At 34.8% G+C, this 26,182-nt stretch overlaps 3 protein-coding genes across 3 annotated transcripts in view; 2 read left to right on the top strand and 1 right to left on the bottom strand.

Annotated features, from left to right (window-relative positions):
• Positions 1–26,182, bottom strand: part of LOC123535350 (ras-specific guanine nucleotide-releasing factor RalGPS2-like) — a 138,523-nt gene that overhangs the window by 93,597 nt on the left and 18,744 nt on the right. The window lies entirely within an intron of this gene.
• Positions 1,593–10,022, top strand: LOC123535431 (tRNA 2'-phosphotransferase 1-like). The gene is made up of 7 exons (XM_053524484.1): positions 1,593–1,727; positions 3,498–3,661; positions 6,622–6,720; positions 6,998–7,058; positions 7,680–7,736; positions 8,201–8,308; positions 8,794–10,022. Exons 1-7 carry the CDS (start codon positions 1,643–1,645, stop codon positions 8,814–8,816), a joined length of 597 nt encoding a protein of 198 aa, XP_053380459.1. The 5' UTR covers positions 1,593–1,642; the 3' UTR covers positions 8,817–10,022.
• On the top strand, positions 14,414–24,792 carry LOC123559465 (tRNA 2'-phosphotransferase 1-like). The gene is made up of 7 exons (XM_045351325.2): positions 14,414–14,577; positions 16,217–16,380; positions 17,510–17,608; positions 17,893–17,953; positions 18,567–18,623; positions 22,862–22,969; positions 23,290–24,792. Exons 1-7 carry the CDS (start codon positions 14,493–14,495, stop codon positions 23,310–23,312), a joined length of 597 nt encoding a protein of 198 aa, XP_045207260.2. The 5' UTR covers positions 14,414–14,492; the 3' UTR covers positions 23,313–24,792.

The following is a 26,182-nucleotide window of genomic DNA, read 5'->3' as shown; positions in this document are numbered from 1 at the left end:
GTCAAAATTCTGTCATAAACACCCGTTTCTACAAAAATCTCTCTACTACTACCTTCTGGGATAATATAACATAAGCAAACATACAAATCATTTTGTAAATTAAATAGGCTTTTAGCAAATTTCAGCCATAATATATCGTCACTGTCACTTTTATATAATGATACAAATTTGGAATATGTACTTTTTATGTAACAACATAAACCACCAGAGTTGCATGAAGAAGGAGCACGTACAGTAAGTCACTGCTTTGGATCGGTCAGTAGCAGAAAACCACCATGGAGGAATTTAAACTAATTTACTGGCGCAAAACATGGAACATTCCAAACTAGGTGAATCTATTAACAGGCAACAGCTACCAACAACACATTTTAAACCGATTATTACATACTCGTTTATAAACTCCTTTAAATTTCAGTGGAACCTGAAACGTCAATAATTTTCCATACTGACGTTCAAATTTCATATCAGGGGCGTGACGTCATTTGTCACGTTAAAAGTTCTTAAACGACAATATTTTCAATAGAACAAATTATATCATTTATATAATAATTATAAGTGTAGTATGTGTAGGTAATAAAAAGATTATTAGATCTGCGTCGAGAAATATGCACTCGTTCTTCGAGTTGCGGAATGATATTGCGCTCCTAAAGTCGCAAAATATTTCCGCTGCAGAACTCGTGCATATTTCTCTAACAAGTCGAAAGATTTCCTGCGGCCAGAAATTATACAGACCAGAAATTGTTCTGTGTGTATGTGTGACCACTCAGCCTAAAAAGCAACTTATGGATGAATAACGTGCTTTTTTACTTAATGACTCCATTCTACACAAGTTACAAGTAGATCTATGAAATATGTATTTCTTAATTCTGAAAGTAATTGTTTTGAGCAAAAATAACTAGCTATATTTCCCTTTCATGTAAGTTTTAGCTCAACTGGTCACATTCCTTGACTATTGAAATACTTTACTAGAGCCTTCACAAATGTGATTCATGCCTTCACCTGAACTTCGTTGACAACACAGGACCATAATCCAGGAAATAGAAGAGCAATTAACACCAAAACACTTATTCACAACTAGGTATCAATATTGATCATTGCTGAAAGTTTGAATAAAATATATGAAATAATGAATGAAGACATTTCTCTGTATATCATATAGAGTGCCAGCTATATTGCAAAAACGGCGTTCCATAAATGCGATTAAGCCAATCGCAAATCGGTAAAAAGTCACGTGAAATCTCCCAGTCCCCATGTGCTACACTACTTGTTGCATTCCAATATACCTGCCTGAAGGCCGCAGGTAATAATAATCTATAAATAATATTGTAAAGATATTTAAACAGGTGTGGCGGTAATAACTTTTATAACTTTACTGAATACATGATCCACAACCTTAAGAAGTTTGAAACTAAAATCTACATCGAGTTAGGTTTACGAGGACCACACCAATTTTTAAGAGTTTAATTACAGAAGAAGTCCCACTGTAAACCTTTATTCTTCACGATCTATAAACCACTGAACCCAGTTTAAAACAATCAACACATATTTTTTGCACGAAGTATACAATGTAAACAAACAAGTTAAGATATTGATAAAGCTACGGGAACATACTGTACGGGGCAAATGCTTAATATTTTCGGTAATGAGTGATTTGAATAGGCTGTCTCGATTTTTAGCCAAATTACTACGACATGAAGCTACATCTAGGGGACTGGATATAACACCAGGTACTGTTTTTATAACGAAAACATTAAATTCCTGCTTAGTGTATTATATATACAGTATGCATCTATAGAAAACGAAAGTAGTTTTTTTTAACAATATTTGTCGAAATATAAACGTAAACAGGTTAATTAACATCTTATGCTTGTTGCGAAAATATAATTTGCACTAGAATTTAATTGTATAAAATAAATAATATTGTAAAAGTTAAAAGGTACTTAATCGTTTTCAGAAAACACTTAATTGGTTTTCGGGAAATCAAAGGTCACATGGTAACCTAAATAACAGAATGATGTATACCTGTCATATTGTCTATTAATAAACTCAGAAATATTTGATATTTCCAGCTCAATCAATAAAATCAATAAACTGAAGTAAGGGGGTATAAGTAGTGTAACACCTGTCACGCCACCTAGCACTGCTTTAAGCGGAACTCTGTCTCTACCCGTCTATGGTCACAAAGGACAAGAAAACACTTCTTGTTATTTCAGTTAACTTAAATAAATACAAATTCCATACTGTTGGAGATAAGGATGGACTGACGGACATCCCCGACATGGTGATCGACAGTGTGACTAAGTATTCCATTAAACCTAAAATCTCATGCGTAGACTGACATGATAATATGGGAAGCTATTTAAAGTAGCTAATATCTAAAAGTAACACAAAATGAGTACGGATTTACAAAATAGATTATATCGACCTGATACATAATTCTTAATGTGCAATCTACGAATACATAATGGTGATTTTTCTATAGTGTAGCACATTTGTTTATCTAATTAATTTGAAATAACGAAGGTCTGTATGAATTGGAACAATAATTTAGAGGGGGTGGTATGGGTGGGGAATTTCGCAAAAAATCTCAAATGGAGCAAGCTGACGTACACTTGAGCAAATGAGCAAATAAGAATTAATACACCCCAAATGTTAATTTAAGTGATTCTGGTGCTTCAGTTCTGTACTATTACAATGTATACACGGCGGGATGGGGGTGTGGGGGGGGGGGGGGGGGGGGGGGGAGCTGCGCCGGGTGTTCCCTCGAATTCTGCTTTTTGCGAATCAACCAAGTACATGAATTATGAAATCTCTTCATCCACTATTTTATTGTGCTTCAGAGGGTTATGTAGATATAGAGGATGTGCTCCACCTTTGTGAACCTCGATGTCTTACGGAGTCAGATTTGTATTGTGTTTCAGACGGTTATGTAGATACAGAAGATCTGCTTGACCTTCGTGAAGCTCGGGGTTTCACGGAGTCAGAATCATCCACCATTTGTAATCTGTTTCAGAGGGTTATGTAGATATAGAGGATGTGCTCAACCTTTGTGAACCTCGGTGTTTTACGGAGTCAGATTCATCCACCATTTGTATTGTGTTTTAGAGGGTTATGTAGATATAGAGGATGTGCTCCAGCTTTGTGTATGGAGTCAGATTCATCCACTATTTGTATTGTGTTTCAGTGGGTTACGTAGATAATAGAGGATGTGCTCCAGCTTTGTGTATGGAGTCAGATTCATCCACTATTTGTATTGTGTTTCAGAGATTATGTAGATATAGAGGATGTGCTCCAGCTTTGTGTATGGAGTCAGATTCATCCACTATTTGTATTGTGTTTCAGTGGGTTATGTAGATATATGATGTACTCCAGCTTTGTGTATGGAGTCAGATTTATACACTATTTGTATTTTGTTTCAGAGATTAGGTAGATATAAAGGATGTGCCCCAGCTTTGTGTATGGAGTCAGATTCATCCACTATTTGTATTGTGTTTCAGAGGGCTATGTAGTTATAGAAGATGTGCTTCGCCTTCCTGAAGCTCGGAGTTTCAAGGTGTCAGATATAGAGAAAATCGTGGCTAATGACAGTAAAGGACGATTTAAGATCAGGACTCACTGTGGAACTAAACAAATAAAAGCCACCCAAGCACATTCTATACAGGTAATTGCGACATAATTTGGTATATATTTTACAAATCTAACTTTGGCATAACGTATAATTGTTTAGTATTTTTGCTTTGGCATCCCCTTCCCTTTCACTATGAGTAAGTTATCGTGCCCACCTTAATTTTGGCTGCCGGAATCCTAAGGCGGTGCCCGATTGTTGTTTTTTCCTGCTTATGTGTGTGCGTTTGTGTGCTTGTGCGTCTGTATGTCTTGGGCGGTGCCTTACAGTGGTGTTATATCTTACTTGTCTGTTTATCTATGTAAGTTAGTTATATGTGTGTGTGTTTCTCTTTTGTACGTGAGTGTCTGCGCTGCTGTGGTTTACGTTGTAGGGTAACTGTGATTAAGGAACGTAGCATGTCCTTTGAATATTCATCCTTGTTCCACTTTCCCCTTCAATATTTTATATAGAATTAAAATGTACTTGTTGGATTTTTGAAGAAACCCGTCTGTAATATTTTTCCTTTACATCTTCTTTTTGTTGTGGGCCTACTTTGCAAATGCGTGGCTCTGACGCTGTGTTTGTGGTGCTCTGTGCTTCCGAGAAATCTACCCATACTTATTATATCTTAAGTCCATCATCACAATTCCCAGTAGTCAGTAGGCTGTATAACATGAAATAAAATTGCAAGAAAACGACCGTGTGGGATGGAATGTAGGTAGGGTCAACACTACACTTCATAACATTTAAAAGATAAAAGGTAAGGGTGGATTTCCCGGAAGCAAAGAGCACCCTAAACACAGTCATAGAGCCATAGGCCTACAACAAAAAGATGTTGTAACGGAAAAATATTGTGGAGCGGGGGGGGGGGGGGGGGGGGCTGGAATGGGTAGATAAAAGGGACGGATGTTGGGGGAAAGTGGAGCAAGGATGAATATTCAAAAGGGAAAGCCACATTCTTTAAACACAGTAACCCTACAACGTAAACCACAGCAGCACAGACAACCACTACAAAAGAAAAACAAAACACACACAACCAACATACACACAAGTAAGCAAAAACAGCACTGTGGGGCACCGCCCAAGACACACACACACGCGCACGCACGCACAAACAAACAAACAAGCAGGAAAAAACAACAGTCTGGCACCGCCTACGGACAGCCGGCGGCCAAAATTATGGTGGGCACGATAACTTACTCCTAGTATAAGGAGATGGGGTGCAAATGTAAGAGAGCGCAAATGCAAGGGCAAAGGATGGGAGGGGGCGATCGGGGCAGTGAGGAGAAAGAGGAAAGAAACGCCAACAACAAAGAAGACAACATACGCAACACAAAATACGAGACAGACAGAAAACATGTTGAAAATAGGGGCACCGCCTTGGAACGGTCAGTAACCTATATAAAGGAAATTGGGGGTTTAAACGTGTTTAGGGCATGCCAACCTCGCACTTACCCTATTTTCAACAAGTTAGACAAGACAATGTAAATAAAATCACTGCCCGATGAGAAAGGCTCGAAGGTTATTGGCAAAATGCCAGATCATATCAAGTAAAACATAAAATTAGGGTCAATCTAAGGTATAATTACACCAATGTAGTCAACAACTTGTCTGAAGTCAGAGCACCAAGAGCCTAACTTTTAAGGACACGGCTAAGCAAACTGCAAGACTAAATTCCACTCCCTCGGTCCGTTCTTTATAGGATTTAGGAGAAAAGCATCAAGGAGTCTTACACTTTATTAGACATCGCTCCATCAAATAGGAAAGCGTAGCGATTAACTGTAGAGGGGTCAATAACCAAACATGCACTGTGATTAACGATTTTCGCATTGTATCCTCTTTTGATGAATTTTTTAACACATTTTACAAATATTTGATTAAAATAAGCATTATGTCTAATTATCCGAATTTTATAAACTACATCTCCATAGTATACCGGGTGTGTAAGACAAGTTTTAAATGTGTTTAAAGGTTAGTATTATACTTCTTTAAAAGTTCGGACCTCAGGTACCCTGCGGCAGGACATATAGCCGTCGTGTTTACTCTCTATCCCCCCACACACCCCGTGATTTGACCATTATTTCTCATATTTGAAATTATTTACATTTATAGTTACCAATACCCCACAGCTTTCGATTTAAATGCTTCTTTAAAATATTCAGAATTTGATATTAAAAAAGACAAGGTAGCCCTGACGCCATTTTTTCGATCAACGGAAGTGGATTGAGCCCGGCTTAGCAATGAAAACGACAAAATCCGCAAGGACAGGTCAAAAGAGCGAGATTCCCGGTGTGCACAGGCGTTATCACATCACTGCCAAGCCGGGCTCAATCCATTTCCGTTGGTTGATAAAATGGCGTCAGGACAACATTGTCTCTTTTTTAATATCATCGGCAAATTCTGAATATTTCAAAGAAACAATTAAATCGAAAGCTGTGGCATGTGTGGGGTATTTGGTTACTATAAATGTAAATTATTTCAAATTTGAGAAATAACAGTCAAATCACGGCGGGTAGTAAACTCGACGGCTATATGCCCAGCCACAGGATACCTGTGGTTCGGACGATCTGTAATAAAATTTAGTGAAAGCCTTCCGTAGGTTATGATATCGGTAACCCTGTTGTAATAATGTTTTGGTGATATGAAGATACCTATCATTAAAATCCTCTAACTTTGAGCAAACTCTTGCAAAACGAATAAGTTGCAAAATATTGACACCGTATGCTATTGCTCGATCAAGGTGGGGGAAGTTAAGTCAACATGATATTTTGGGTTAGGCAAAACGAAAAGAATGATAGAATAACATCATCCATTCATATGCTGATGGAAATTCGATATGTTACTACGGGCATGGATATAAAATTCTACGTAGATACTCTAAAATGTTTTTGAAGTAATTAGAATTCCAGGAAAAATGTAAATATTGCCAAGCATGAAACCAATATATGTTAGTATTCTGAAAATATGCGTGTGACAGCATTTGTATACCATGAGGAAGTATGTTTTAATTTCAGCTGGAAAGTCCCGAGCTCACGCCAATCAATCATTACTCGGATGCAAGAGTTGTTCTGCACGGCACTAAGACAGAGTACTGGCCATCAATAAAGGCCGAGGTATATATCCATACAGTTTTATTGTAGCGTAATATGTCAGATCCAATGTTACAGTATGAGAAGTATAGAGAATGCTTCCTGTCAAACAGCGAATAAGAACAGCCAAATACTAATTACAATTACGTTTGACCAAGGACTATTTACTGTTTCATCAAACTGTCTTCTTTTTGTGTGCATGTACAAACCTACCGAAAACAATGTTCTTTTTGCACAAAACCTTTTTATATTATGGCGAATTATGTTGAACGTAATATGTGAATGCAGGTTTACCTTTCAGGGTCTGTCAAGGAAAACTAGGACTCACATCCATTTTGCAGAAGGAGAACGTGTACAAAGCGGTGGGTACCATAGTCTTAACCTGTAATTCAAAGACCTAAATTCAAAGGCGCCATGATCTTGAACTGTAATTCAAAGGAGACTTGACCAAAATATTATTATTCATCCAAAAGAAAGTAATTTTAGTAATTTGAGGAATCTAAATTTTTTTATAGGATATTTAAATCTTACGTTTTATATATTCAGCTTTTAAGGCAGAAAATCGTTCATGCTGATAAGTACTATTAAGATGACACGCATATAATATGTAGATCTTTCTTTCCTGATCCACGGGATATTTAAAATAAAAGCTCTTGCTTAGTGACAGAGTTCACGTCTGAACGTATTAAAATGTGAATAGAATTGTAATGCACCTTTTACATACTGCAATTGTTTGAAATATGATATAACTACTAATCTGTTATGGTACTTTTACTAAGTTTACTACTTTTTCTAGTATTTTCTTTTAGTGTATAACTTTGAATTAAAGTAGCACATGACATTAGTAGCCGTAAGCCATCTTGTTTTACCTTATTACAGTTGAAACTCGATATCTTGAGCTGGCGTATCTCAAACTTTTAGCTATCTCAAAGACAATTTTAATTCCCGTCTCAGTTGTAATTTTTAAACGAAATCAATTGCAGGTTTTCCACCAAATTGTGATATGGTAATAGAAATTAACCTGGAACTCGCGTTAAAAGGTAAGTTTTTGGGCGAGCTCTGCTTAATTTCAGAAACAATATTTGATTTGACGTTTTGATTTTGAACACGTCAGTACGACCTTTTATATTAACCTGTATCTCTGTTACAGAGATTCTTCCGGTTTGGCTTTGGAAGTTTATTATATTCGTTTCCTTTTCAGACTTGAAAAGGAGAAAGTCATTACGTATTCAGAGTTACGTCAAAAATGTTTTTAACATATACAGTATAACTTGTATTAAGAGTCCACCTAAGGGAAGGACAAAAATTTGTCTCTTGACACAAATGGTCTCCTAATGGATATAATGTGTTCTTTAACATCGCATAAAGAAACTGAAAACAGTGACCTCTTCAAGCAAGTGGTATCTTAATAGACGTGGTTTCTCATGCAAATTCAACATAACAGATGTTTATCATTTATCAGTGTATCATTGCAATATGATTGTTTAACTGGTTTCTGTTTCAGACGGATTGAAATTCTATAAGTCGGAAAATGCTGTGATATTATGTGCCGGGAATATTAATGGCGTAATTTCACCAAGATATTTTAAACGAGCATACAACTTACACACACGTGAGTATATATGCACACAAGATATAATTGCGCACACACCACGCGTCATTCCTTCTATCCGATTTGAAACCATGACTATATAAGAAAGTTAAAAATATAGGTCTCTTTATTCTTCTATTTATAGTCATTTGTTGTTACTATCACATTTATTGAGAGAAGTAAGAAAACTTAGTTTTTGTCTGAATGTGCTTTGATGCTCGGTGATCTGATTTTTTAACTTTCCCAAAGTTGAAAGCCTGCTTTGGGGAGTCAAGCTAGGATTAACCTTTAGCCTGCTGGCGGCCAGTAATTCAGCCTTTGCGACCATGGTCTGCACGGTTCGCTATTCAATCAGTAAATTTTGAGTGAACACCCCTTTGAATAATAAATGTCATTGCCCAAATTGAATGATGGGCCGGTCCATTTTAGAAATTTAACAGGGTAAAGGTTAAGTAGAAACAATAGCAATAAAGTGTTTATATATGAATTGTTGTTTTGTTTTACAGGTGAGTCTATTAAAATCGACTGATGTCAGTTAAGCTACCCAGCAGGAACAACTGTACTACCCGCCAGTACCATGTTTGTTTATCATGTCTATTTTAATATTAACTTACTTTTATATTTAAGAATATTTTTTTAATTATTTGGATTTTTATCAAATGTTTGATATTTTTGTAGACACGTCACTTTATGTGAAAAAGATTATGCCATTTCAGCCCTTGTTGTTTTCATGTGTATTGCACTTCTTGTTTTGTCTAACGTGAATTTGTCATGCAAGCGCACGCAGTTAGGATGTTTCAAGCTGGTATGAACGGTTGGTTAGCTTAGTAATAACATTACCGTATTTTCCGGACAATAGGCCGCGGTCTATTCGTTTAAAAAAGTAAAATTTTCAGGGGCGCGGCCTATGCGTCGAAGCGGCCTATACGTCAATTTATATTTTCTAAATGGGCCTTTCATGCGGCCTATGCAACGGTTTTAATTTTTCACTTGCATTTTGAAAGCCGATCGAATCATGTAAAATGTAAAGAATGGACAATATTGCCGAGAGGGCCTTTGAAAACAGCTCAAGAAACTTACATTCGGACTTAACAGTCCACTGCATTTGACGAATTAACAAGTGTGATTACCTGTAAATACAACAATATTTCAATGACTATTTATCGAGGACAGTCTTTATACGACATGGTCATGTTCGACGCCTAGTGGTGTATAAGCCGCGGCCAATATGCCGGAGCGGCCTATACGTTAAATTTTATTTCTGATATAGTTAAAATAAACGGCTGCGACCAATACGGTGCAGCGGCCTATTGTCCGGAAAATACGGTATTTAAATTTTTATTCCTTTACATGTTTGAAACATGTCTAACTGTTTAATATTTATATAATTATCTAAAAATAAAATAAACTTAGAACAATCCTTTCCGTTGCATAAATATTTGGCCGCCGCGTAATGTCATTATCACTATTTTTATCTGTCCCTTCCAATAAGGAAATATTGACCATAGCTTTATCTGGAATTTTAAAAAAAATGTTAGAAATTACTAATACCCATTATTAAAATTATGCGTTAAGTTCTTATCAGTATTTTGCTATTTCTGATATGAGTCCTGTTAAATCGTTGATTTTGCCTTTGTTAAATTTGTTAAAATGTAATAAATTTTTATTCACACTATGTTCACATTATCAAATTTTTTCATATCTGTGATAAAATGTAATAAAATTGTTAACGCTTGTTGATGTTTTTGTTTTTGTTAACACGATTCCTCCCATTTATATATGGTACGCGTTTAATTCCTGTATAGGAAAAATAGAGCATTTTTTTACATTGAGATTTTGGTTGCATTAAACTCTTCTTTCCTTGTAGAGGCTTTATATATTTTTTTCGATTTCTAGTGATTACATTACATAACAAGAATTCTGTATAAACGAATATGAAACATAGGAGTCATAATTATAACTAAGGCAAGATATTTTTGTTTTCACAATAGTGTTGTTAGAACACCACTTCTGGCAGTGCATGCATATAGCTTAGGGAGTCAGAATGTCTCTACAATATGGATGGGCTTATACTGGTGTTAAATTGCTTTAAAACGTCGTTATTAAGTCGTTATGACAATTGCTGTATATATACATCGGTACAGTATATAACTAAAACGTTTCACATTGTTCTTTTCATATGAATTTGCCAGGAAATGTTGCAGTTTTTATGTTAAATTCAATAATATGAAAAAGCCACTAGTAACCCTATTTTTGCAGCGATTTCTGGGATAAAAAGGGCAAAATTTGTCTCTAGAATGTCTGAAAATGTACAAATTGCTTCCATCTAGGCCTTATTTACGACAGAATGAATCATATTTCAGAACTTCAGAACCCAAGTAAAAATATTCAAACAGTTGAAGGTTTTACCAAAATTTACAGTAAAACGACCATAGGGCCTAAATTTAGCCCGGCAAATGGGTAGGGAGTGGCTTTAATTTAATATCTATATTTCTGAAAATGTCGAATATTTACTGAAAAATCTATGAAATTTGAAATATATCTTATACAGTAGTATTGTGTAAAAATCGGACACCAATGCAGAAGAAATGAAAAGCAGCGCATACTGCAACGATATAATTTCGGTGAGACAATATACAGTGAAATATTTAATTCATAACTTAAAGAGACATTAAAACATGATCGTATTTTTCGGTTGTTCGCTGGAATACTAATACATAATAATAAAAACCGAAATTGTAATAACAAAAAAACTGCATGCTTTATTCTGAATCCAGTGAGATTCGAAACCACGCTCTCATCTGTTTGAATTAAAATGAGTGTGTTAACCTTTAGACCACTTTGGGTTCCTAGAAAATTTACACTTTGTATTCCTTATATTTTGAAAATTCGACAATCGGATAATTGCATCTATTATAGGTAAATATACTGGACATCCGGTCGCATGAAATCTATTTATATAATATCTGCCGTGGTCGGGAGGTTGGCGCACTGGACTTCGAGTTAAGCGACCCCGGTTCGAACCCAAACTTAAGCGTAGTTGTTTTGCGGTAATATGTTGGTTTCATTACCTAAAGTAAATTATACTTTTTTGCCACACTGGGTTGTTACTCACTTTTATTTAAAATGCAAAAGAACGTAATAAAAGGCGACCGGCAATTCCGTTTCAGAAGTACACATTTCGTGACGGCTGCTGTTCTTTCAATGCTATTGACTACGTAAATTAGAAACCATATGGTAGGTGATACGTACATTTAACATGAAGCCATACACTAATTCTCTTGCCACAAGAGTGAAGCAAGAGCGGTCCGCACACAAGTAGTCATTTCCGAGAAGTCTAGGAACTATATGGTACTGTCCAAATTGAAAGATGGCCAAGTTCATTATAGAGGTTTAGCAGGGTAAGGGTTAAAGACTATCTGTTGACAGAGACTACCACAGGTTTCATTTCTAATCCTGATATTTACAATATTTTAATCTCTGAATAAAGACCACCTGCAAATAAAGATCACTATTTGGTTCTCCAACAGGTAGTCTATATAGACAGGTTTGACTGTAATGTATTATCATATGAATGCATTAACTTATTCGTTGCATGTGCATGCACATACTTTGTTCTGCATTTGAACACAATCTTGGTTGGCATTAGCTGCATGTATATTTTGGTTGGTTCCAACCCCAGTTTGTGCACTTAATCTGACGACCATCAGCCCAGTTGAACACAGACTCATCTTGTATGTCATTAAAGCCTATCCAAGTACTCTAACCATCTGAATGTAAATGCTGAATTTTAAATAAATTTCATCATAAATTTGAAATCATGCTGATTGTAACTCAAAAAAGGCAATGCCCCTGTGTGTTATATGTTTTTAGGGTCAATGACCTCTTGTTTCTATATTTAGCTCTAATGGTCCTCAAAAGGGACCAAGTGCTCCATTTAAGAAAAAAGGAGACCTTGAAAAACTTTTCTACTTTGAGCTCCATTGGCCTCCTAAGAGGGACCAGGTGCTCCAATTGAGCAAAATACGGAGAAGACCTTACAATGATGCTACAGACCAATTTTGATGAAAATCCATCAAGCTGTTCATGAGAAGAAGTTGTTTAATAATGTTTCTATTTTTAAATCTTGTGGTCCTTTCAAGGCGCTTAGTGCTCATCTGAATACATTTGAGAGCGGACACTATAATGATGCTACAGACCAATCCGTCAAGTGATTCATGAGGAAAGGTCATTTAAAGTTATTTCATTTTTAGCTGTAGCGGCCAAATGCTCCCATTTGAACAGGTTTGAGAAGGGACCTTACGATAAATCTGCAGACCAAGTTTGATGAAGATCTATCGGCTCTTAAAAGGGGCCAAGTACACCCCCCCCCCCCCCACACACACACACTTTTTGAACTAATTGGAGACAGGAGCTTATAATAACACAGTACAGAAAGTCAGTGAAAGTTTACGAAGTGCCGCGATTTTCACGCAGTTACAAGTAGTTAGGAATTGAATTAAATTTTCAGATATTTAGATATCTAGACCAACACAATTTTATTTCATATGTATACATATTAAATAATATAACACATTTTTTTTCTTTTTCAAAATATCAAAATTATTCAGATATTATGGATGAAAATTCTTCAACAACACCTTCGGATACGTTTCCCAAACTCTGAAAACTAGTTGTTGATTTCCATTACTAGGTATCAGCAGTTTATGTTTTAAACAAATTTCAAATAATGTCTTTTTCAGTAAGGGTGACCTTGTCAGAATTACAGATTAGATCGAGCAGGTTCCTATAATTTAGATAATACTGAGCTATTTTGTTTAGTATAGTTTTATGGGAGAAACTGAAACCAGGATCGGACGAACATATTCACAGACGTCACTCTACATATGTTTTGACGTGCTTTCTGTTTGCAGACACGGTAATGTGATACTGGAATAGCTGCGCTTATTTGAATATTTCTTTTATCATCTAATTGTCAAATTCAACACGACTGTTTTGTATGACAAAATTAAAGAAGTAAATACCGTCCCGTATTTTGGTATGAATGCGTATTTAATGCAGATTCCAATGTTTCTGTTTAAATTGTTACAGGAGCAAATGCAAAATAGTCTAACGTAACGTCTTTTGTGACGTAAATATCACGTCAGATATTTCAAGTAACGTCTCATCACATGTACAACATATCAAGAATCTTCGTCAAAGAGATAGAAGTACGTGCCTTTCTTAAACAGGTGAGATTAACTCACTGACTTTAAAGTTTAACATGTATACAAACTGTTTTAAACCAGTATTTCATATAAAAAGTGTTAAAAGGTATAAAGAAAACATGTGATGTGAGTCTTACCATGTAAAAAGTTATAAAAGTAATATGCGATTAGATCTAATGTTAAAAATGATATGTAATTCAATATAAGAGGCCACGATCCAAATGTAACAATCCTGAAATGAAACACCTTAAAAAACGTATGAAATTCTATTAAAACAGTAATCGTGATTAGTTCCATAGAATCACAGCATCTTCAAACCCAGTAAAAGCGACAATTTGATACTTTCCCGTCAAATGCTAAATTACTCATGACTTACTTTTAACGTTTCAACCAAAATTTCTATGTTTAAGAATCGTCATGTACTGAATATAGACATGTCATATAAGCACAAAATATGGGCCGATGGTCGATATATACGAGTCATGTAATAAAACAATTTCTTATACGGGACTATCTAAAGATGCTGAGAACATGAGTGGACCTCCAGTACGGCATGTGACCGTACGACAATACAAAAAGGAGAGAAAAAAACTAGATATCAGAAAATTGTTGCTTTATCTCTTTAAGGGATGGCCTCCAGATCCTTTGACAACAACAAATGTTTCTTTAGATATCTGGAAATAATTGCTATATTCTTAAGAAGGCTTTAAAACTTACTTTATTGACAAACTATCTGTTACGGAAACACATGATAATTTGCTGTTTTTACTACTTTTTACGATTAAAATCGAAAAGCGTTTATAACGCTTTTACTCCAGGTAAACTGTCTTGATTATGAATATCTAAAGTCATAATTCACTACTGTAAACCTTTATTCTTTACGATCTATAAACCACAATGAATAATGCTGACAATCAATTCATATTTTTGGCACGAAGTCTACAATTTAAACAAACAGGTTAAGATTTGTATACAGCAAATGCTTAATATTTTCGGTAATGAGTGATTTGAAAAAGCTGTCTCATTTTTTAGCTAGATTACTACGTCACGAAGCTAAAGATAAGGGACTGGATATAACACCAGGTACTGTATCATAATGAAAACATTTAATTCCTGATTTTATAATATTTACAGTATGCATCAATAGAAAACGAAAGTAGTTTTTTTTTGTTATCAATATTTGTTGAAATATAAATAACGTAAACAGGTTAATTAACATCTTTTGCTTGTTGCGTAAACATAACTTGCACTAGAATTTAATTGTATAAAATAAATGATATTGTAAAAGTTAAAATGTACTAAATCGTTTTCAGAAAACACTTAATTGGTTTTCGGGAAATTAAAGCTAGGTCACATGATAATCTTAATAACATAATATTGTTTATCTGTCATATTGTCTATCAAGGAGCTCAGACTAAAAAAAGAGCTAAAAATCTGATTAATAATGATGATCTAAAATATAAATGTACTTAGACATAGTAACCGAGTCGTCTGCTTAGATATTACCCCTCATATTCGAGAAACTTCGGAAATTTCCGAGCCGGTCCGAGTCTCAATTTTAAAAGTAATAGTTATTGCATAAAAGGCACAAAGGGTAAGCGAAATAATAAAAATGTTTATTTTTACACAGTTGAGTCGGGCAATAATTTTTCTTTGAAATATCGCCGAAGCAATAATGATTGCCAATTCCGTTTTCCGCATTTTGCGCAATTACCCTAAATGTTGTCTAAAATAAGGCTTTTACTATTGACTTCAATAGAAAATAAGGGTGGTAATATAAACGATTTAAAGGGTAAGTGAAATGATAAACTTACAATTTTTGAAAAGATATTATCATTTAGAGGAAAAAATTAAATCAACGATAGCGCCGAAGCAAATTCGTTATCTTAGACCATTTACAAGATATATCGAATAAATCGAATTTATCCTTCTTTATTTAATATGTCACCCCCCCCCCCCCCCCCCCCCCCCACAACCCCACCCCCACCCCCGATAATACCGTTTACTGGAAAAATTCAAAGTTCAATATGAAGGGAGAAAGCTGACGGACACTTGGGTACATGAGCATACATTGTAGACGTAATGTCATCTTTTAAATAAGAATTAATACTCCCCAAATGTTAATTTGAGTGATTCTGGTCGTTCAGCATGCTTCAGTTCTGTACTATTACAATGTACACACGATGGGCTTACGAGGTGGGATGTGGGGTGGGGGTAAGGGTGCAGCCTTGAAATCCGCTTTTGCGAATAACCAGACGAGTGCATAAATTATTAAATTTCTTCATCCGCTATTTTATTGTGTTTAAGAGTGTTATGTAGATATAAACGGATGTACTCCACCTTTGTGAATCTCGATGTCTTACGGAGTCAGATTCATCCGCTATTTGCATTGTGTTTCAGTGGGTTATGTAGATACTAGTATAGAGGATGTGTTCCAGCTTTGTGAACGGAGTCAGATTCATCATCTATTTGTATCGTGTTTCAGAGGGCTATGAAAATATAGAGAATGTGCTCCAGCTTTGTGTACGGAGTCAGATTTATCATCTATTTGTACTGTGTTTCAGAGGGTTATGTAGATATCGAGGCTGTACTCCAGCTTTGTGTATGGAGTCAGATTTATCCGCTATCTGCATTGTATTCCAGAGGGTTCTGTAGATATCGAGGCTGTACTCCAGCTTTGTGCATGGAGTCAGATTTATCCACTATTTTCATTGTGTTCCAGAGGGTTATGTGAATGTAGAAGATGTGCTTCGCCTTCCTGACGCTCGGGGTTTCGAGGTGTCAGATATAGAGAAAGTTGTGGCTAATGACAGTAAAGGCCGATTTAAGATCAGGAATCACTTTGGAACTAAACAAATAAAAGCAACCCAAGCACATTCTATACAGGTAATTGCGATATAATTTGGTATATAGTTTACAAACTTTGGCATAACGTATAATTGTGTGTATTTTAGTTTTAAGTCCATCATCACAATTCCCAGTAGTCAGCAACCTATATAAAGGAAACTGGGGGTTTAAACGCGTTAAGGGCATGATATTCTCGCACTTATCCTATTTTCAACAAGTTAGACAAGACAATGTAAATAAAATCAATGCCCGCTGAGAAAGACTAAGATTATTTGCAAAATACCTGAATACCTATGTACTCAACAACTTGTCTGAAGTCAGAGCACCAAGAGCCTAACTTTTAACGGCACGACTTAACAAGCTGCAAGACAAAATTCCACTCCCTTTGTCTGTTTTTGTAGGATTTAGGAGAAAGGCATTAAAGAGTCTTACACCTTATAAGCCATCTCTCCATCAAATAGGTAACTGTAGAGGGGTCAGTCACCAAACATCCTCTGTGCTTAACGATTTTCGCATTGTATCCTCTTGATATTTTTTAAACACATTTTACAAATATTTTATTAAAATAAGCATTATGTTTAATTTTCCGAATTTTATAAACTACATTCCTATAGTATACCGGGTGTTACCGACCAAGTTTTAAACTGTTTTAAGGTAATTTATAAGTATTATATTTCTTTAAAAGTTCGGACGATCTGTAATAAAATTTAGTGAAAGCCTTCTGTAGGCTATGATATCGTTAACCCTGTTGTAATAATGTTTTGGTGATATGAAAATTTCTATCATTAAAATCCCCTATCTTGGAGCAAGCTCTTGCAAAACGAAAAAGTTGCAAAATATAGTTACCGTATGATGTCGCTCGAAAGACATCTCCATCAAGGTGGGGGAAGTTAAGTCAACATGATATTTTAGGTTAGGCAAAACGAAAAGAATAATAGAACAGCATCATCCATTCCTACACTGATGAAAGTTCGAAATGTTACTAAGGGCATGGATATAAAATTCTACGTAGATATTCTAAAAATGTTTTGAGGTAAAGCTCTAATTAGAATTCCAGGAAAAATTTAAATATTGCCATGCATAAAACCAATATATGTTAAACTAGTATTCTGAAAATATGCCGGTGGCAGCATGTTTGTAAGATCAGGAAATATGTTTTAATTTTCAGCTGGAAAGTCCCGAGCTCACGCCAATCAATAATTACACGGATGCAAGAGTTGTTCTGCACGGCACTAAGTCAGAGTACTGGCCATCAATAAAGGCCACGGTATATATTTATACTGTTTTATTGCGGCATAATATGTCAGATCCAAAGTTACAGTATGAGAAGCTTTGAGAATGCCTCCTTTTAAACAGCGAATATGAACAACCAATACTAGCTATGTTTGACCATGGACTATTTACTTATTTAAAGTTTAAATTTCATCAAACTATCATCTTTTTGTGTGCATGTACACGCAAACCGCAAGCAATGTTCGTTTTATTCAAAACCTTTTCATATAATAGTGAATTATGTTGAATGTAATAAGTGAATGCACGTTTACCTTTCAGGGTCTGTCAAGGAAAACTAGGACTCACATCAATTTTGCTGAAGGAGAATGTGTAAAAAGCGGTGGGTACCATAGTCTTAACCTGTAATTCAAAGACCTGAATTCAAAGGTGCCATGACCTTGATCTATAATTCAAAGGAGACTTAACCAAAATATTACTATTCATACAAAAGATAGGATATATAAATCTTGCGTTATATAGCTATATTCATCTTTAAAGACAGAAACTCGTTCATGCTGATAAGTGCTATTAAGATGACACGCACATAATATATATAGATCTTACTTTCCGGATCCACGGGATGTGTAAAGCAAAATCTCTTGCTTTGTGTTTGACAGAGGTCACGTCGGAACGCATCAAACTGTGAATACAATTGTAATGCAACTTTTACATACTGCAATATAGTTTGAAATATGAAATAACTTTTAATCTATTATGGTGCTTTTATTAACTTAAAGTTTACTACTTTTTGTTGTTTTGTTTTCTTTTACTGCATGTCTTTGAATTAAAACAGTACGTGACCTTAGTAGATGTAAGCCATCTTGTTCTACTTAACTACAGTTGAAAATCGATATCTCGGGCTTGGTTATCTTATAATTTTAGCTATCTCAAAGACAATTTCAAGTCTCAGTATTTCTTTAAAGTTTTGAATTTTTAAACGAAATCAATTGCAGGTTTTCCACCAAAATGTGATATGGTGATAGAAATTAACCTGGAACTCGCGTTAAAAGGTAAGTCTTTGAGCGAGGTCATCTTCATTTCATAAACAATATTAGAATCGAGGTTACATTTTGAACATGCCGATAAGACCATTTATATTAACCTGTATCTCTGTTCATGACTAAAATTAATATTGACGTTATGGAGATGTGGTTTACAAACTTCGTAAGATCTTGGGTCATGGTAATTTTACAACTGTGTTTGGTAAAATTATAAAACGTTTTATAAAAAGAGGTTACGTCCAACTGTTTTGAGACATACCGCATGTTTAGTGTTCAACCCGTTAAGAGTTTTGACACTACGCTCCTTGTCTTTGATTGTGACGGAAGAGGGGTAGGGTGTGTGTGTGTGGGGGGGGGGGGGGGGGGGTGCGAGGGAGTACTCTGCGATGAGCAGTTTTGAAATCCCACCAGGATTGAACTGTTTTGGTTTCTGTCTTCTGGAATGTTTCGACGGGTCCTTAAGGGTTTTTCTCCTGATGCTCTGTCTTCTGCAAAGGTATTGAGTTCATACTTTTTAAGCTCACCTATCACATAGTGACATGTTGAGCTTTTGTGATCGCCCTTCGTCCGTCGTCCGTCCGTCTGTTCGTCGTACGTCCGTTCAAAATTTGCTTTTGAACACGAGTTGTATCGGCATAATATCTCGGTTTCTTTAAAACATTGGCCAGATCCCATCATGGGTTCCAGAGTTATGGCCCATTAAAAGGCCAAAATTTGCCATTTTTGGCTTGTGAACAGGATAGAGACCATATTTTGCAATCAACATTAATAAAACTTGCACACAACTTGTATTATCATAATATCTCGGTTCCTTTCAAAAACTGGCCAGATCCCATCATGGGTTCCAGTGTTATGGCCCCTTAAACACTGATTTTCAGGCTGTCTAGCATACCCTGACAAAAAATTAGGGCTAATTTTAGGGCAATTTGTACAAAAAAGTAGGGCTAAAATTAGGAATTTGGTACAATTTTAAGGAAATTTTAGGGCTAAATTTAGGAATTTTCAAATTAAAATATGAACTTTAAAGACCATGTAATGTGCTTACCTTTATGTGATTGACATAAAAGTAACTCGTAAATAGTGCTTTATTGACAGAAAAGACGTCTACCACTGGTAAACTGCTTTGAACTGTGCTAAACTGTTTTTTTCTGAATTAGAAGAACTTTTAAACAACATTTAAAACATTTTCTCTTTTTGATCATTGCAAAAAAGTTAAAAAATAAGGAATTTTTGTGAAAAATAGGGCCTTTTTAGGAATTTCCTTTGATTTTTTTTTAAAAATAGGAATTTTAGCCAAATTGAAAAAAATAGGAAAAAGTAGGAATTTTAGGGACGCTAGACATCCTGGATTTTGTATGCGAGGTATTTGAAATATGGTCTGCTGCGTATTGGCGGAAAGGGCTAATATACAAGACTGGAGGATTTATAGACTTGCTTCTGTTTATCATAATAAGCTACTGTACAGCTACTGAGAAGTACATAGATTGCATGTGAAATTTTTCGCCTTTATAGCAAACCAGTTCTCACCTTAATAACGAGTTTAGAAAGCCTGATTAAATTAGGGTTAAACAAAGAAAGTGATAGACGCAACAGTATTATTGGATTTCTGTTATAAATAAAAGAAAATGTATTCAGGCACCTTTGTTTTGAATAATAAACCATGTGTATTTTTAACAATGATATTTCTTTTGCTACATTTTTTTATAGATTAAAGAAATTGTATTTAGGCAACAAACAGGGAGCTATAATTCCAAATGCATTTTAATATATAAATTTCTTCTGTCCATATTTCTTTTTTATTTATTAAAAGCAACTGAATGCTTTTTTTCATTTCTTATAAAATCAAGCAATAGACATTTTTCTGGTTTTGATTTGTTACCTAGATAAAAAGATCATAATAATTCAATAAAAAACTTATTTCTTGTATTCAGTTTCAATTGTTTAAATAAATGTTTTATTTTTATTAAAAAAAGATGAGAGCTTTCAAAACAGGTGAGAACCGCTTTGCTGTAAGAGTTATGATTTAATTGGTCAGGATATTACTCAACATAAATGAGCAATTAAAATTAATCTGTTATCAACCAAAATAAGTTTGTGAGTATTCTGAAAAAAAAAACTGCATTTCAATCAATAAAATCAAAGAGCTATAAATAAATATATTTATAGTTCTTTGATAAAATCAAAACACAGGAAATAACCAATTATCTATACATGTCAATAAAATTTATGATCCTCTGACATGGACTACATGTCAAGTCTACAGCTTTTTTTTATCCTTATCAGACTGGACCAGACAGGATCCTGTATTTTGGGGATTAAAATGTCTGGCATTTAGGGGTGGGATGGGGGTCACTTATATAGGAGATTTTCTTTGCCTTTAAAGGGCCAAAATGTGCTAATTTTGGCTTGTGAATACGATAGAGACCACATTTTGAAATCAAACTAACACACAACTTGTATTGTCATAAAATCTCGGTTCCTTTCGAAAACTGACCAGATCAAATCATTGGTTCTAGAGATATGGCCCCTTAAAGGGCCAAAATTTGCTATTTTGGCTTTTGCAGGCATATAGAGACTTCTTTTATGGTTTGGTTTGATACAAACTTGCACAATATCTTCCACAATAACAAACCTTGGAATCCATGATGAATCTGTCAGATCTAATCATAGGTTCCGGAGTTACGGCCCCTGATTTACCCCTAAAAGAGCCAAAATCTAGTAATGTTTACCTTGTGAACACAATAGAAGTGACATTCTATATTTGATTTTAACCACACTTACAACCAACTTAAGTCACAAAAAGGTCTCGGTTCGAAAACAGCCTAGATTCCATCATTGGTTCTAGAGTTACTTCCCCTGAAATGGGCAAAATTTTCTATTTTGGTATTTTCAGCCATATACAGGTTTCATTTATGTTTCGATTTGATACAAACTTGCACAGAATGAATATCTTGATGATCTCTAGGCTCGGATTGAAACTGGAGCATGTTGTTTCAAAAACTAGGTCATCAGGTCAAATTAAAGGAAAAGTTTAACAGCCTAGAGGTCACATTTATAACCTATCTTCATGAAACTTGGTCAGAATGTTTATCTTGATGATTTCTAGACCGAATTTGACACTAGGTCATATAGGGTCAGAAACTAGGTCATCAGATCAAATCAAAGAATAAGCTTGTTTATGTCCTAGGGGGTACTTTTGATTCTGTCTTCATAAAATTTGGTTAGAATGTTTGTTATCATGATGTCTTGGCCTTTTTCAAATCTTAGTCCCTAGGGGTCAAAACTAGGTCACTAGGTCAAATCATAGGAAAAGTTTGTATACACTCTAGAGGCCACATTTTTGCTCCGAACTTCCCAAAACTTTGACAGAATATTTGTTTTCGTAAAATTTTGGACAGGTTCGAATCTGGGTCATGTGGGGTAAGAAAACTAGGTCACTAGGTCAAATCAAAGAAAATGCTTGTTTACACTCAAGAGGCCACGTTTTTTGACCCAATCTTAATGAAAATTGGTTAAAAATATTTGTCTCCATGAAATCACTAGGTAATACATGTTTACACGGTTATGGTGTGTTACGCAGGTGAACGACCTAGGGCCACCTTGGCCCTCTGTTGGTTATTAAGGTTTGCTTTTTATTTAATCATACAGCAGTGATTTTGTGTTTTACATGTCATGCTTTTTTTGTTTCCATTGTGTGTGATAGAGATTAGCAGGGCATGGATTACTTTTATCTAAACTGTAGGTTGGGTGCGCACACGGTTTAAGCTCCCCAATGGTGTTTTTGGCACTGAACGGTCCAAGGTGGTGCCCCACTGTGTTCCTTTATTTGTTCGTTTTGTCCTCGTGCTTTTGCTTTGAATGCGAGTATATATTTGTTTTAGTAGTGTGCACATCTGCGCGCTATGAGTTTTGCTTTGGGGAGGCTGCATTTTTGAAACATAACATTTCCTGTTTGATATTTATCATTGCTTTGGACGTTGAGTTTTCGTTTAAGAAAGTCTTGGTCATTCAGTACGTATTCAGAGTTTTTAACATATACATTACAACTTGTATTAAGAGACAACCCAAGGGAATGGCGAACATTGGTCTTTTGACACAAATGGTCTCCTAATAAATCTAATTTGTTCTTTAACATTACATAAAGAAATTTCAAACAAGTGGTCTCTCTAGCAAATTAAAAACGGTACATGTTTATTATCTATCAGTGTACTATTACAATATGATTGTTTAACTGTTTTCTGTTTCAGATGGATTGAAATTTTATAAGTCGGATAATGCTGTAATATTGTGTTCCGGAAATAGTGATGGTGTAATTTCACCAAGATATTTCAAACGAGCATACAACTTACACACACGTGAGTATATACATGCAAACAAGATATACTGATAAAGATAAATCTGCGCACACACCACCACCCGATTTGAAACCTTGACTGTATAAGTTAAAGATATAGGTTTCTTTATTCTTCTATTTATCAATCTTGTTTGTTGTTACTATCACATTTATCGAGAAAAGTAAGAAAACTTAGTTTTTGGCTGAATGTGCTTTGATGCACGGTGATCTGATTTATAACTTTCCCAAAGTTGAAAACCTGCTTTTGGGAGTCAAGCTAGGTTTAAGTAGAAACAATAGCAATGAAGTTTTTATATAAATTGTTGTTGTTTTGTTTTACAGATGAACCTATCAAACTCGACTGATGTCAGTTAAGCTACGCAACAGGAACAGCTGTGCTACCCACTAGTGCCATGTCTGTTTACAATGCCTATGTTAAGATTATCTTATGTTTATATTTAAGATTTTTTAATTATTTGGATTTTTTTAATCAAATGTTTGACATTTTTATAGACACGTCCCTTTAATGTAAAAGAAATTATGCCATTTTTTTGCCCTTGTTGTTTTCATGTGTATTGCACTTCTTGTTTTGTCTAACGTGAATTTTTCATGCAAACGCACGCAGTTAGGAATAACGGATGTTTCAAGCTGGTACGAACGGCTGGTTACCATAGTAATTACATTATGTAAGTTTTTAACCTTATACATGTGAACTGTTTTAATTATCTAAAAATAAAACAAAGAAGTATAAAATTTATTTTTATAGCTCTTTGAATAAAATAAACTTAAAACAGTCCTATCTTGCATAAATGCTTAACCGCCGCATAATGCCATTACCACTATTGACCACAGGTGTATAAGACGCGTATTTTGAAGACTATTCAATTCCTACCATAAACTTACTTTGACAGCAATTGAGTGGGGGGGGGGACTATTCAATTCCTACCATAAACTTACTTTGACAGCAATTGAGAGGGGGGGGGGGGGGGGGGTAGGTTCAAGCCCCACTGAGACCATTTTTTCCCCTTATTTTCTTTTTCTTCTGGTAAGTTTTTACTTCTTTCTTATTATTGAGTTATTGTACAAAAGTGAAAAAAAAATCATTTGATAAGCGATTTCTTGCGGTTCAAAGTGAATTTACCTCTGAAACAGAAGGGGCAGAGTTAGACATCTTTAAAAATACTGAGTTACATACGGTAAAATTTCTCTATTTCGCCTTCACTCTTTAGATTACATATTGTGGAAGAAATGTAGGTAGGTTTTATTTCTGCCCCAAGGTTATTTTTTAAAAAAGTGAGCAAAATTGAAAACAGACCCGCAGGATTCGACCTTATTTTTACAATGTTTGAGTTAGAATTCTGTCTCATTAAATCCGTTTATTTGATGCATCCTAGAAAAAAAAATGATATTGACAGTATTTTTTGTGTTTTATAACTATTTGCCAATAGTTTGATGTTTCTTTTATCAAAATCAATGGTATAATGAATTCTCTGCAACCGTTTTGGATCGTGGCCATCACTTTGAAATTTGTCTGTATTTGAGCGTGAGGAAATACCATAAATTATACAAAACTATAAAAAAACGGCACGACAAAAGTTTTTTAATATTGCAACACAGTGCAAAACATGGTGGTCAACTTTAAGAATATACCAAGCAAATGCCATTTTCCCATTTTTTAAACATTACTTTTAGGCGTCTAATACCTTAAACATGAGTCCTGTTACATCTTTGATCTTACCTTTGTCAGATTTGTTAAAATGTAATAATTATTTATTCATATTTTGTTCACATTATCATACTTTTCCATATCTGTGATAAAAATGAAATAAAATTGTTAACGTCGTTTGTTTTCGTTAAAACGATTCCACCAATACATAGGTGATGAAAATGGACAGGGAAGGTTGAGTGTATGTTGGTGTTGAAGGGGCGAGGTGCATCTAGCACCAGTCTGTCGGCATATTGATAAATGAAAGCAATGCATTTATTTTTAATAATATAAAACTCGATGTCAAGTTAATAAATTGAAAAGTTTTCGTATCAGATGTATGAATAGAATATGGTACACTTAAAATTCCTGAATAGGAAAAACTAGACCCTTTCTTTACATTGAGATTTTGGTTGCATTGAACCCTTCTTTAATTGTAGAAGCTTTATATATCTTTTTCGTTTTCTAGTACATTACATGATAAGAATTATGTCAAACACATGATTCATAATTATCATAAAAGGAAGATATTTTCGTTTTCACAATAGTGTTGTTAGAAAATCACTTCTGACAGTGTATGCATATAGCTTAGGGAGTCAAATTGTCTCTACAATATGGATGACTTACACTGGTGTGAATGCTTTAAAACGTCGTTATTAAGTTGTTATGGCAATTGCTGTATACATACATCCGTACAGTATATTAGTATTAAACCGTTTCAGATTGTTCATTTTCGTATGATTTTGCCAAGAAATGTTGCAGTTTTTACGTTAAATTCAATAATATGGAAAAGCAAACCCTATTTCTGTAGCAATTTATGGAATAAAATGGCCAAAATTTGTTTCTAGAATGTCAGAAAATGTACAAAATGCATACATCTGGGCTTAACGTCCGACAGAATGAATCATATTTCAGAACTTCAGAGCCCAAGTAAGTAAAAATATTCAAACAGTTGAAACTTTTACCAAAATATAATGTAAAACGACCATAGGGCCTAAATTTAGCCCCGCAAATGAATAGGGACTGGTTTTAATTAAATGTCTATATTTCTGAAAAAGCTATGAAATTTGATAAGAAATATATATCTTATACAGTAATATTGTGTATATGTCGTACACCGATGCCGAAGAAAAGAAAAGCAACGCAAAAAAAGCAAAATGATTTCAGTGAAATATTTAATTCTTGTGTTAAAGAGACATTAAAACATTCTCGTATTTTTCGGTTGTTCACAGGAATACTTATAGATAATTATAAAAACTGAAATGGTATTAACAAAAATGCGTATGATATATTCTCACTCTAGTGAGATTCGAACCACTTTGGGTTCCTAGAAAATTAACACTTTGTTTTCTTCATATTTTGAAAAGTCGACAATTGGATAATTGTACCCATTATAGATGTAAATACTGGACATTTATTCAAACGAAATAAATTTGTAGAATATCTGCCGTGGCCGAGAGGTTAAACACTGGACTTTTAGTTTAGCGACCCCGGTTTGAATCCGAACATGAGTGTAGTTGTTTTTCGGTT

Source organism: Mercenaria mercenaria, chromosome 15, assembly GCF_021730395.1.
Source record: "Mercenaria mercenaria strain notata chromosome 15, MADL_Memer_1, whole genome shotgun sequence".
Classification (NCBI taxonomy): Eukaryota; Metazoa; Mollusca; class Bivalvia; order Venerida; family Veneridae; genus Mercenaria; species Mercenaria mercenaria.
Note: the sequence above shows the minus strand (reverse complement) of the source record. Positions and strands in the feature narration are given on the sequence as shown.

What these genes read in the sequence shown, in the direction of transcription:
- LOC123535431 (XM_053524484.1), top strand. Translation starts at nt 1,643, where the DNA reads ATGAGTGATTTGAATAGGCTGTCTCGATTTTTAGCCAAATTACTACGA. An exon ending in AGGAGAACGTGTACAAAGCG is followed by an intron (nt 7,059 to 7,679) that starts GTGGGTACCATA and finishes AATCAATTGCAG; the next exon opens with GTTTTCCACCAAATTGTGAT. An exon ending in AGCATACAACTTACACACAC is followed by an intron (nt 8,309 to 8,793) that starts GTGAGTATATAT and finishes TTTGTTTTACAG; the next exon opens with GTGAGTCTATTAAAATCGAC.
- LOC123559465 (XM_045351325.2), top strand. Translation starts at nt 14,493, where the DNA reads ATGAGTGATTTGAAAAAGCTGTCTCATTTTTTAGCTAGATTACTACGT. An exon ending in GGGACTGGATATAACACCAG is followed by an intron (nt 14,578 to 16,216) that starts GTACTGTATCAT and finishes ATTGTGTTCCAG; the next exon opens with AGGGTTATGTGAATGTAGAA. An exon ending in AGCATACAACTTACACACAC is followed by an intron (nt 22,970 to 23,289) that starts GTGAGTATATAC and finishes TTTGTTTTACAG; the next exon opens with ATGAACCTATCAAACTCGAC.